This window comes from Neofelis nebulosa, chromosome 2, assembly GCF_028018385.1.
Source record: "Neofelis nebulosa isolate mNeoNeb1 chromosome 2, mNeoNeb1.pri, whole genome shotgun sequence".
Taxonomy (NCBI): domain Eukaryota; kingdom Metazoa; phylum Chordata; class Mammalia; order Carnivora; family Felidae; genus Neofelis; species Neofelis nebulosa.
Genome location: NC_080783.1, coordinates 54,843,737 through 54,857,898, shown reverse-complemented (window position 1 = coordinate 54,857,898; position 14,162 = coordinate 54,843,737). Strand labels below are relative to the sequence as shown.

Below are 14,162 nucleotides of genomic sequence, written 5' to 3'. Positions count from 1 at the left end.
TTAGAAAATTTAAATTTACGTATGTTGACTTCCTTGTATGGTTTGCATTATATATTTGTACCTATTGCTGCTTTAATAAGTGTAACACACTAGCAGAGAAGTTTTCTTTTTTCCCCCATAACATCAATAAAAGTTCAGTAGCCTATGGGATCACTGAACCAAAGAATCTCAGGTTCTCAGAAAGCAGTGAGCAATAGCCTTGAATGATTTGAGTTTCTCCAAATACAATTATGTAAAAACTTGGTATGTTTGGAGTTGAAACTTAAAATTTTAAGAAGTGTCATATGAAACAACTTGAGAGCTTATAGTTCTTCAGATTTCCTTGCCTACAGACATAGTAATTGGGCTTTTTAAAAAAAAAGTTAGAGAGCCATCGATAAAAATATGAGTTATGGATTTGGAAGGCAAGATTGCTTCTTTTAATTTCACTGGCTTGACTCTGCCTGAAATTTGTGCCACAGAAGCTCCCTTACTGGTCCTCTGCACTGAAACCTGGAGCTTTGGTTTCCTCACTCCACTGTGCACTTCCCACCATTGGGTCTGCAGGACCAGCCAGTGGGGAGAACAGAGGGAGGAAAAAAGCAAGGCAAACCATAAGAGACTCTTAACTAAAACAAACAGAGGGGTGATGGGGGGAAGTGAAGGAAAGATGGGCTAAATGGGTGATGAGCATTAAGGAAGGCACTTGTTGGGATAAGCACTGGGTGTTGAATTAATAAATTCTACTCCTGAAACCAATACTACACTAAATGTTAACTAATTTGAATTTAAATAAAGTCCTAAAAAATAAAGTTTAAATAAAGTTCTTTAAATAAAGAAAAAAAAAACAATGTAAATTCACCACAAGCTCTGAGACAATAATTCCTCCGGTCAGAGAGAGGTTTCCCTCTCTCAGAGGTTTAGCACCTGCCTGGTTGCCTCCACTTGCTCCATCATGATTAACTCTAAGGGACTGCCTGGGCTGGGGAAGAAAGAAGAGAAAAACAAAAAGCAAAAACAAAAGCAGGGTATTTCCTCCCTTTCTGTCTGACCCATAGAAGTCCTCTTTTTATTGCTTAGACGTGAAAGAGAAGACTTCCCTAGAAACTTTTCTGTGGACATCTGGTGCATACTTGAGGATGTCAACTTGCCTTTGAATCTAAGCTGGGCAATAGTAGAGGGAGAAAAAAACAACACTGCTGGTTTGGTGGTATTTGGAATCCTGATCTCTTTCCTTAATCTACTGACTAGCTCTTACTTTTCAGCATCCTCAGCACACACGCATTCTGCCAGGGTTTGTAGCTGCATTTAATGAAGGTATCATGGAAAGTATTTATTCTATCTTGCCTGGAACTGGAACCAGTATTCCATTTTAAGACAATTTTTTTAAGACAAAAATGCGAATCTCATTCAAGTCTCTGAACTTCAAATATGTGGTAGGAGGGAGATAGAGGATACAGGTAATTTGGAAGACTGGGCTAACCACAGAATCAGAAGTTTGCCTTTTATTCTCCTAAGGACTAATAGCTTCATGAATTTGTCATGAGAATGATATAGCCAAGCCATTTGAAAAACTCTTGATTTTTACACATTTACACATTATATCTAAGACAAAGTCTATATGTAGAAAAGATACCTTCTTGGGTAAGTACAATATATATTTGGGCCTTTTCTAGAGCAGAAGGATCTGTTGCCATCTGTATAGAATGCAAAAGGGATATTATTATAGTAACATTTACTGTTTACTGTATTATTTACAGTAACATTACTGCTAGCTCAGCAGTAATGAGTATTGAGAGTAGGGGTGAGTGGGTCCTGTGCTACCATCTTATCTCTGCCATCCCTTATCGGTGTTTCTTAAACTGTCAAGAGTTTGGTCCTGTCAGTTCAAATCTCAGACCAAGACCCTTTTTGTGATAACTAGTAAGGCTATGGGTTTTACTTTCAATGAAAAATTTTTGTTTGTAGATTTATATTTTAAAGAAGCACTGTTTTCTAAATAACTAATAGCTTGGAGATCACAGGCCTATGATCTTGAAACATGCTAGGTGTGATCCTAACTTTTGGCCCAGATTTCAAATAGGAATGTATTTGGTGACAATTAACAAAGCCAACCAACATTGGGTTAAGCATCTTGTATCACAAGAAGCCTGGGACTCAGCATAATCGTCCACAGGATGAAAGAAGCATAAACAATCAATTTATAAACGTATTCCCTTACTGTTGGACATTGTTTTGTTTCCAATTAAATTATTCCATTAAAAGCCTGTGGAAAGATGCTCAATATCATAGCAAAATCACTTTCATATCTATATCTGTACCGGTGCTTTTATTTCTGAGGAGAGATTCAGAGAAGTGAGGTTGCTGAGTCACACAATGTAAGCACTTTACATTTTTAATGCAAGTTTCCAAAATGAGTGTGTCAACCCAAATTCTCACCAATAGTAGGGCAGAATGCCCCTTTCCTCATATTTTCACTCATTAGATATTATAAATATCTTGAATTTTTAATGATATTATTAGGCAAATCATGGTTTATTTTTTATTATTATTTAGTTTTGCTTCTCAGGCTATTACTGCTGTTGAACATCCCTTTTACATGGTTTATTGGCGATTTGCCTCCTGTGAATTGTGTATTTTTTATTGATTTTATTGGTTTATTTGTCTCTCTTATCAATATGAAGGATTGTAACCCTTTGCCTTTCATATAAACTGCAAATATATTCTCCTAGTCTATTGTTTGTGCTTTAAATTGGGCTATGGTGTCTGGAAAACTCATCTTCATTTTCATGACAGCCAATATCACTTTCTCTGTCAAGATTCCCTTGGATTCCCTGTCAGTTAGTCATTCTTTCCACACTATACCCACAATATTTTGTGCATATACCTGTGTGCTGAATTATAACTACAAACCTTTTCCTCCTGTTCAAGAAATTATACCAAAATGCTACTCAAATAGAGTAACATTATAATAGATATATTTTTGAATCTGCTTTCAATTTTCGGAAAGCAAATCATTTATAAGCTTCAGAATTTTCTTTTTGCTTATCATTAGTACCATGACACCATCTTTCATTTTAGTGAAACTTAGTTCCACTTCTAAACTGTCTCCCCATGAAAATCTTGCTTTCTTCTTCTTGTCCCTTTTGGCTCATGACTCCTGACTTCAAAATCCCCTTAGGATACCACGCTTGCTGTTACCCTCAGTTCTAGTTATATTTTGCTATGTGACAAATTGCTGCCTATTCTAGTGGCCTAAAATAATTGCTTATTTTGCTCACAATCCTCAACTTGAGCAAGGCTCCATGGGGAAGATTTGTCTTTGCTTCACACAGTTCAGCTGGGAAGCGTAACCAAGCCTGAGAATCAATCTACTTCCAAGATGGCTCAGACGGCTCACTCACGTAAGTAGCAAGTTGGTGGCTGTTACCCAAGGTCTCAGCCAGAGTGGTTGCTAGGAGCCTCAGTGCTTCTCCACATGGGCTTCTCTACAGTGCTGCTTGACTTCCTCACAAGTTGGTAAGGTTCCAAGAGTGACTATTTGAAATTACAGAAAGTAAAGGCAGCCAGTCTTTTGATACTTGGTCTGGACACTGGCACAGCATTATCTATGCTGTATTCTTTGAGTCAAAGCAGTCTCAGAGTCTGTTCAGTTTTAAGAGAATGGACACAGACTCCAATTCTCAATGGGAGGAGTGCCAATATATTTATGGCCGTCTTTAATCTACCATAATCTACCTGTGTACTGAGTCCTTCTAAAGTTGTCAAAAACGTTGTCAGTATTTGCTATAACCAAGCCATTATCTGTTTTCTACAGAAACATGGAAGATGCCTCTCTTTCTTGCCAATTCTTTGTCACTTGGTACCACAGCCACAGAGCAATATGGTGAGTGCCTCGTGTTTCCCACAGGACCTTCAGCTTCTGCCAAGGAGTCAAGCCCAACCTTTACTGCTGAACCAGGGTCAGGGATAAGATAGACTGTCCCCCACCCCCAATTTTTTACTCTACAGTCCCTATGCCTACAAAATATTCCACTTTTAGAATTCCTTCCCCTCCACTAAATCAATTCCCATCAACACTTCATTAGGTATTATCACACTCTGAACTGTTGCTTAGCCTGAACTAACAAATTATTTGTGATATTTACAATATTAATGTACCTTAACTCCATGTCTGAAAAGCCTATTGTCATTGACTCTCTGACTTCACTTAAACCAACCTTCTCTTATAAAAACAATATCTTATCACATTGTCCATGGCACTTTCCAATCTAAAGAATGCTATTCAAATTTTATTTCACTCCATACCTCTAAGTACTCACTGGAGCTGACCATCTCAGAAAAGAAATACCCTGTAGACTAGAAAAGTGCCAAGTGAGGTGGGGAAAATCACTAGGAAGTTATACTGCTTCATAATTGTAAGATGGCTTTTTTTGTTTTTTAACAGAAAAAGGTCTCCATTTTCAAAAGTGTAAAAGAAAAATTAAACTGCCTACTAGTTTCTATTCCCCCAGGAATAGTCCTCCAGTGACTTTCTCCAAAATTATCAGTGAAAAATATGACAGGTACTTCACAACTGTAGAATACTAAGGCACAGATCCCTTTCAGCCATAGAGAAAAAAGAACACTCGTGAACTGTTGGTGGGAATGCAAACTGCTGCAGCCACTGTGGAAAACAGTACAGAGGTTCCTCAAAAAGTTAAAAATAGAACTATAACCAGTAATTGCACAACTGGGTATTCACCCAAAGAATACAAAAACACTAATCAAAAAGATATATGCACCCCAATATTTATTGCAGCTTTATTTACAATAGCTAAATTATGGAAGCAGCCCAAGTGCCTCTTGACAAATAAGGAAGATGTGATATATATATACACATATATACATACAAAATGAACTGTTATTCAGCCATAAAAAATAATGAAATCTTGCCATATGCAACAATATAGATGGAGCTAGAGAGTATAAAGCCAGTCAGAGAACGACAAATACCATATGATTTTACTCATATGTGGAATTTAAGAAACAAAACAATCAAAGGGGGAAAAAAAGAGGCAAACTGAAAGTAAACTCTTAACTATACACAACAAACAGATGGTTACCAGAGGGGAGTTGGGTGGGGGAAAAGACTGAAATAGGTAAAGGGGATTAGGAGTACACTTATCTTGATGAGCACTGGGTAATGTATGGAATTGCTGAATCACTATATTGTATACCAGAAACTAATATAACACTGTATGCACTATATGTTAACTATGCTGGAATTAAATTTAAAAAAAATTTTTTAAGTATTGGAATTTGAATGGTACAAATTAATCTCACCTCTCTACTGTCAAGATTACAAATCAGTTGAAAAGTAGACATCAAGGTCAGATACAAATCAAATATCTGCTCTTATCAGGACTAGAAGATGGGTTGATTTGGCTTTTACTTTTTCTTCCTAAAATCTAGTCAATGGGACCTGCCTGTGAAGAGATTTGGGTCTGAGGCACAGACACACATTGAACCACCCTAGAGGGTGAGATGGTGTCCTGCCTCTGCTGGGCAGGGGCTCCCAGCCAGGTCAGCAGCAGCAGAGAGAATAAAGAACATGTAGCCCATGGGCAGTCAGGGTCTGCGCTGAGAGACATTGAGGTTGGCTTCCGCATGGCAGCCACTTTTCCTTCTCTCACCAGTCAGGTAACACAGCACCCCCTCACTCCTGTCGAGAAGAGAAAGGGAGCAGGAGCGATGGGTGGAAGAACTTAAGAGAGTAGAATTTCTGACAGAGTAAATCTATCAGATTTGTGGGTCTATGGGAAAATAGGGAAAGAGAAAATGAATCTCCTGTATGAAGTAAACATTCAGGGTAAAACACTGCTATGGTGCAGATAATGTAAAATAGGTTAGTCCTCTTCTAATACTGTCCTAAAGGGTTCCATCATATTCTCAACATACATGCTATAAATTTTTCTGTAGTGTATAAATACATATAATTAAGTCACACAGATTTACTTTATTAAAATATATTCTTAATAGACCTTATCAGGAAGGTGAAAAGACAACCCACAGAATGGGAGAAAATATTTGCAAATCCTACATCTAACAAGGGATTAATATCCAGAATATATAAATAACTCCTACAACTCAACAACAACAACAAACCAAACAACCTGACTGAAAAATGGGCAAAAGACTTGAATAGACATTTCTCCAAAGAAGATACACATTGTCTAGTAAATACATAAAAAAGCTTAACATCATTAGTCATTAGAGAAATATAAATCAAAAGCACTTCATACCTAGTAGAATGGCTATCATCAAAAGACAGAAAATAGCAATTTTGGGGAAGAATGTTGAGAAATTGGAACACTTGTATGTTACTGATGGGAATACAGTATAATGCAGATGCTGTGGAAAACATTTTGGTATTTCTTCAAAAAGTTAAATATACCCAAAATGACTGAAAACAGGTATTCAGATACTTGTGTGCCAATGTTCATTGTAGAACTATTCATAATAGTGGAAAAGTGTTAACAACCCAAGTGTCCATAAATATATGAATGGATAAATAAAATGTGGCATATCCATACAATGAAGTATTATTCATTCATAAAAAGGAATGAAGTTCTGATAAATGCTACAAAATTGATGAATCTTGAAAACATTACATGCTAAGCGAAATAAAGCCCAACACAAAGGACAAATATTATCTGATTCCATTTATATGAGGTACCTAAAACAGGCAAATTTGTAGAGGCAGAAAGTAGATTTGAAGTTACCAGAGAAGGGAGCAATTGGAGTCATTGCTTAATAGGTGCATAGTTTGGAGTGAAGGAAAAGTTCAGGAAATAGTGGTGATGGTTGTACAACACTATGTACAATTACTAATGTAATTAATGCCATGGAAATAAACACTTAAAATGGTTGAAATTGCAAATTTTATGTTATATATATTTTACCGCAAAAAATTTAAAGACTATATATTCTTAGTAAATAATCAAGTTTACAGCAGAAAATCATGCTATTCCATGTTTAAGGCAAGTTTTAATAAGACTTTTAGCTTTACTACTAATATACTTTGACTATCTCTTATTCATTCATTTCCAGCTAAGTGAATGGAATAGGACAAAAATGAGTATTCATTGTGTGAGGAATTTAGTCATAATCTGGTAACCAATACTTTTATGAGTCAAATCAGAGGTAAAATTTAGTATTTTATACTCCAAAGGGTCATTCTTCACTGAATGCTAATATTGCATATGTATAAATAGACAAGCCAGTGGCCGGAAGTTTTTTTGGTTTGTATCATTCCTTTGGACAATAGCAATGTAGTTAGTTGCAAGACACAGGCTGAGGAGAAGAATATTCTCAGCAATATCCCTAAGGTATTTCCAGTTCCTCTTACCTCCTATAACCACTTAGAAATGTAACGTCGAGAGCAACCATAGGCAGATCTTCACCTGACTTAAATCTGTCTCCTCTTTCCCGAATTTCTTCTTTCTCATTAGAAATAATTTGGGTAAGGTTTGGGAATCTAGATGCCTTTTGGGAGTTAATGTTTTTTCCACATGATTATGCTTTCACCACTGAAAATAGGGAAATATTTTTTCTCTGGACATTCCACTGGAACTAAGTACTATACTGCTGAAAGGAAAATAATATCTTCAGGGTATAAACATTACCAACATTAGAAAAACTCATAAAAATTCTGTGTTTCCAGAAATTTTTCCTTTAGTCTAAATTACTAGGGTTTGAGATAATTTTCAATGGAGGGAAGAAAATTGCTTTTCTATCAAATTAAATATCCAGATTACTCTGATATATCAATTATTAACACAATTGTTATTATTATTATTATTATTATTATCTATATATCATTGAATTTGTCCCCCAACATTTTCTTTTTAGTTGTTTGAAGGTAATTGCTTTTATCATAATTTTTCAAATGAAGAACCTGAGACCAGAGAGGCTAACTGTTATGCCCAAATCAGAGTAAACTCAGTGCTGAAGCTTACACCCTGCCAACATCCCTTAAAGAGCATTTTTCTTTATAATTAGAACAAATTGCAGAATGCTGTGCATAGGAAAAAAACTGGAATGAACATTAAATATTAAATATTATTGGATTATTGAACTACTAGTGTTCTTATCATTCAAAAGCTCACATTAAAACTAACTTGGATCCAAAAATTTTGTGCTACAGGTTAAGCAGGTTAATTTAATTACAGGTTAATTTTGTGCCTACACTGACAGCATAATAGCTAATAAATTGATTAAAACTGTGATCTATGTATTTGCAATATGGAATTTACCTTTTTGTTATTTTAAAAAGGCTTTTGTCAGCCAATCTGGAACAGACTTCAGACTCCTTGGTTTCTTTTTTTTAATCAATCCTCCAATATTGGAGGATGATGCTACCATTTAAAATTTCTTGGGGGGGTGGGTGGCTGAGTTGATAGTTATCGGTGGGGTCAGGGAGGGTATAGGAGATAGACATAAAGAGGTCATCATGAAAATGAGGCCTAGGTGAAGCCAAAGGCCTTTTTACCTAAAACCACACGCAGAGAGGGAGAATGGTCCCATGATCCCATGGCACCTTATGGTAAGATCCACAATGGATATGAAGCTTTGATCTATATCCTCTCTCTTCATTTTACAGTTAAAAAGCCTGATGTCCAGAAGGCTAGTCCATAGTCAGAAGACTGGCATTAAAGGACAACAAAACTTTAAAATCTAGAATCACAAGCACCTTCTGAGGGTGGATCCTGTTAAATGGGAAGCCCTTTTCCAGCAGAGCTCCTGAATGGATTTAGGAATAAAAATTTGAGCATAGTTGCTGTGAAGCTGAACTGCTTTGCCTAAGAGAGCACTCCCCCAGGAGTTGTGTGGGCCTGGACAGGAATAGGGTTGGGAGAAAAGAGAGGTAGCCTAAAAGGTCCAGAATTCCATGAGCTTCCCCACCACTCACACTTCATTAATAGACCAGGAAATGCTGGCTGGCATGAATTGTTAATGGGAACTGGGGAAGGGATGTAGTTTCGAGTCCAAGTTAACTTCAGCAGAAACAGCTGGCAGGTGTAGAAGAAGGAGCTGGGGACACAGGAGACCATGAGAAAGTAAACTGCTGGGGATAAGCAGGAATTTTGAGGAAGTGCTGGATTTCCACAATTCGTGGAATTCAGTTTTTTTGTGTAGCAGTAGCAAGACTTTGAATTTTCAGCTGAATTATGCTAGTTAGTGGTATAATTAGTGCTAAAACATAGATCTTTTGATTCCTGGTTCAATGTTCTTCCACATCATAATGTGTTCTTTTCTTATATACAAAGGACTTCCTGGTGGCCAGGGATTTCTCCTTTGAAAGATAGCACAGAGACCAGAGCAAGGAGCTGTCTAAATAGGAAAATAAATTCTGGATTCTAATGGCTCCCTCCTTCAGTACTAATTCTTTCTTCAACTTTCCAGTCTGATATACCCAATTACTTTTACTACTGTCCAATCAGGAAAGCACTGTCGGTATATATCAGATGCAGTTTATATCTGCTTCTAAATCTAGGAAGCAAGTATAAAATCCAGCCTAGATGTTCAAAGAAGCCAGTAATATTAAAGTACTAAAAACACAGAGTCATTTCAGGCTGCCTAATCAACCCTCTTTGATCTTAGTGAAGACATTCATTTACCTGCAAGGGCTATTACTCACAGGGCTGGCTGCATCAGAGCTCTGTCCTTAGAACGGGACACCACTTGGGGTTTAAAGTGACTCTACCTGTCACTGCCTTGAAATTCTTAATAATTTGATTTCCAAATTTGTGTTTTGTAAGTAAAGTTCACTGGGACAACAGAGGAAGTGCTGGAGGATTGGAGTCTTATCTCACATGGGGTTCTGCCTCCTAGGGAAAGTCTCTTTGCTATCCTGTCTGTTCCCCCGTCCTTGTTCAGTGACCTCTGCCATCTGCTTGGTGGGGTCAGGGCACAGTTGGGAAAGGTTGAGATCAGGCCCACACCCTGTGCACTGAGTCATGGCCAGGGCCCAGAACCTGTGAGGCTATGCACTCGCCCAACACGTATCCCATGCCAGAAGGAGCTAGACATTAAATAGTAGATCAAATACAATATGACAGGTCAAGAAAAAGCATTTTCTTGCTTTTTGAAACGGAGGTCCACCTTTTTATTTTGCACTGAGCTCCACAAATTATGTAGCTGGCCCTGAATAGATACCTTATCTGGCAATCTCAAGATAATTTTATTTTTAGATTCTGAACTAAATAACCACAATATATATATGGAATAATAACTCTAATTTTACTAAAATTATTATTTGGTTTCAAGAACTCTTAATATTAAATACAAAATCAGATACTTTCAATAGTTCAACAGAGGCAAAATAAGCTTCTATATTATTCTTGCCAGCAGGTATCATTAACAATAAAAAGTTTGGATCTGCTGTTGTGATTTGACAGCATAATGGATGAAATGGAAAAATGATGGAATTTTTTTTTTCACTGAGACAGCCAGGAAAAAAAAAATAATTATTTCTCCACAGTGAAATATTATCACTCCATATTTTCGATCACATTTGGGGAAGGGTTTTAAAAATCTTGCTACTTCTCTCCAATGATGGTATTTGCTCATAAATAACTATAGAGTTTTTCCATTATCTATGTGGCACTATATTAAAATGGCCATAGGCCAGTGATGTCAGAGAAATCAAGAGGAAGTATAAGAAATAGCTTTTTATTTCTTTTTAATTTTGTACCTGCTTCACATTTTAATATCTTACCTTGAGCTTGGCCAAAAGAAGTTCATGATCATGAAGAAGTTTTTTGGTCTCATCTTGACTGCTACCAATTTCTAGAAGATTGGGCTGTGATTCAGCCAACTGAAGTTGTACCCACTTGCCACACTAAAAATAAAAATGAAATAAAATGTACTTTCAATTCCTCTTGTTCCTTCCCTTTTCTCTTTTTTCTTCTTTTCTCTTTTTTCTTTCTTTTTTAGTTTCAGTTATACTGTGAACACTTTATTCTTTTCATAGAAATAGGCCTTATTTAAATTGAAATCTAACAGGTTTAAATTTTTTTTAATGTTTATTCATTTTTGAGAGACAGAGAGAGACGGAGCGCAAGCAGGGGTGGGGCAGAGAGACAGGGAGACACAGAATCTGAAGCAGGCTCCAGGCTCTGAGTTGTCAGCACAGAGCCTGATGTGGGGCTCAAACTCATGAACTGGGAGTTCATGACCTGAGCCCAAGTCGGCTGCTTGGCTGACTGAACCACCCAGGCGCCCCAAAATCTAACAGTTTAAAATAAATCCGTGCACTGGTTTTTTTTTTTATTCTTAGGGTAAATTCTTTTGGCATATTGTATTTAAGTTGAAAATTGCCAAATGACGAACACATGCAGTAGATTATTATTGAAAAGCACAAAATTACAGAATTTGTGACACAATTGTACATCCTCTCTCTCACAAGACTTAATACCATAAAAATAGTGAAATTGCACCTGATCAAGCAGGATGCAAACTTCACCAAAGGGGAAAGGTTTTGTAAATGCAATTTAGGCTGATTAGTGTCTTTACCTTGACCCTGCTCGTTCAACTGGAAAGAATAAACAGCAGATGAAGCAACAGACTTTTAACTTATAGTGAAATAAAAACATAACACTTTCCAACTTTTGTTGTTAAGTAACCAATAATGTGGGTATGAAAATGTCAATAAAATTAGATGCGTCTGACAATAGCCATATGAATGCAGCCAGATTGTTTTTCACACTTAGGACACTTCCACTGCTCCAAAATGTAATTCACCACTGCATTTCCTGAGGAATTGCTTTTCTAAGAAGCAACAACTGATGAAGCAAGGGGAACTACTAACAGGCACGTGCACTTGGATAAGCAAATTGCTGAAGAGAAATGAAAAAAAAGAACGTGTGGCCAGTCCAGATCATTAGTGCCTAAGACAGTTTTGAAACAAACCCATACGGATGAGACACAGACACTTCTATTCCTTTCTACTTTGAATAGCTTGAGATTTATTTGATATGGGGCACCAGTGAGTTAAAGAAGTTGTGGAGGGTAATCAGAGGGAACATTCTTAGAAACACAGTCTAGTTAAAACAAGTATTTCCAGTGTAATTTTAGGGTTTTTTCCCCTGTACTGTCAATTGACCTCTGATTCTCATATAGTTTATTCCATATACATTCTTCCTCTTCCTGCTCTAAGAAACGTTCCCTGTTTGAGGGAAAGAAAAGTTAGCTTTTTTTAAACAATGAGTTTGCCTCTTTTCCCTCATTGCTGAAATTTATAGTTACTCAAAGCATCATAAAATCACATGCAAACGATCAACTTTTGCTACTTCTGCTCCAGGCTTCTTTTCATGTTCACCTATTGCCTTTGAAAGGACTTGAGGGCAAGGTAGTCAGCAGAGGTGCTGTTTACATGAGGGCCAGGTCTCAAGAGCAATGGAATAATGTTGGTAGGAACACTTTACATTCAGTGCTTCTATAGTGAATCGTATCAAGTATAGTGCTCAGTATCAAGTGCTGCTTTCCTGTTACAAATTTTCATATTAACATAAAGTTTGCAGCAACTACATTAAACTGAACAGGACTCGGTTCTGGCTTCTAACAAAGGCCAGAAAAATCATTCAACTCAGGCTGGTGAGGTCCTGGAAGTAACTCGCTGGTGAGCACCAGCTTGTTTGCCCGGTTTCCTTCATTAAACACTGAATTCCTGAGGTAGTGAACTGTCTAAATGCAAGCAAAATTCTTCAGAGATTTTTGCGGGACATGTTCATAGGAAATAAAAATCATGGATATCTTCTTCAACCTAAAGGCATGTGGCCATCTTTGCAATCAGCAAATTGTTTGACATAAAATATGCAATAGCCTTAAGCCTCAAGTGGCTTCCACCTCCTGCTGTTAAGGGCAAATTTGACACATGCCCTTTGCACCTTCCTTGGCAGGGTCTTCACTCCCCCAAAATGTGTTAAGAATTTACTAGTGCCTTCCCCATGTCAAAACCAATGCTGTGGAGGGCACATATCAGAGCCTCTTATTAGGTGTTCCCTGCCCTCCATCATGCTCAAAACAGTGCCACTCCCTGTCTCCTGGGACCGACCTCTTCCCTCCTCCATCATATCCACGCTCAAAAAATCACAGACATTTTACTGGTCCACTTGACTCTCCAGCCTGGTAATCATGAACTTGTAGTCATGAGTACCTTGTCTTTCAAAGTCAAACTGAAAGTACATGGCAGAGGTTTCTGATTTTGTTTTAATTAAGTTGCCCGCAGATGTTTTCCTACTAACTGAAAGAGAAACTATAGTTAAGTAGCTGAGACTTAGAGGTTTGTTTCTGTTAGTTGCCAATTTAAGAAAGCAGGAAGATGTACTTGCTGTGTTATTTTCTATATGCTGTGTGCTGCCGACTGTGTGGAATGTTCTCTAGGATTATCAACACACAGCACAAAGCCAACAGCCACGGAGAAAAAAGAAAGTTTTTACCTTACCTTTACGACAGCTATAACAATTTTGGAGTCTCCGGCCTGAACAGCTACTGAACTGACTGTCGTCGTAGAAAACTCCACACCGGGACTTCCTCGGCTGGACATGGTACTTCAGAACCAGAATTTATACTCTGGACAGACTCTGGACAGAAGTGTGTCTGCTGGTCATTTCAGAAGGCAATCACTGGGGTTACTTGGATTCATTCAGGGAAAGAGCTCAGCTTGCACTGATTACTCTGCCAAAAGGAAAGAACAGGAGGTTAAAAATAGACAACCCCATTGAGTTTATCACGAGAGAGAGAGAGAGAGAGAGAGAGAGAGAGAGAATGGGAAAGAATCGCCACACCCCTAGAATGGTAACACTAAGTGCCTGTTATTTTTGCCATTATCTTAAATAGGGAGGGCATTTTCTAAACTCTCTGCCTATCAGCTGATGCTTGATAGCAAATGGAAAAAAAAAAAAAAAATTACATCCTGACAATTCAAATTAGTTTTGCCATTGACTCTATACAGTCACAGTGGACTTTGAAACCAGCCAGTCATGGACCTGAATATTAATCTTTTTAAGATTTTTAAGTCTTCCTTATGCAAAGAAAACCCCCAAAAATGTACTTTAAAAATAAGTTCTAGAATTTGTTTTGGGATTAAGCCACAGAACTGCTTGTAATTTTAGATCAATTTGATTTTCTAAAACTTA

General features: G+C 37.4%; 1 protein-coding gene across 6 annotated transcripts in view; it reads right to left on the bottom strand.

Annotated features, from left to right (window-relative positions):
- Positions 1-13,814, bottom strand: part of CCDC141 (coiled-coil domain containing 141) — a 205,962-nt gene extending 192,148 nt beyond the window's left edge. For 3 of the 6 annotated variants that reach the window (XM_058712703.1, XM_058712704.1, XM_058712707.1), the window contains exons 1-2: positions 13,469-13,813; positions 10,742-10,864 (exon numbers count right to left, since the gene is read on the bottom strand). In XM_058712703.1, the coding sequence (XP_058568686.1) occupies positions 10,742-10,864; positions 13,469-13,570 (225 nt within the window). In that variant the 5' untranslated portion in view covers positions 13,571-13,813. Of the gene's footprint in view, positions 1-10,741; positions 10,865-13,468 lie in introns of all 6 variants that reach the window. The other 3 variants (XM_058712700.1, XM_058712711.1, XM_058712699.1) reach the window with 2 other exon arrangements.
- Between the last annotated feature and the right edge of the window lie 348 nt (positions 13,815-14,162).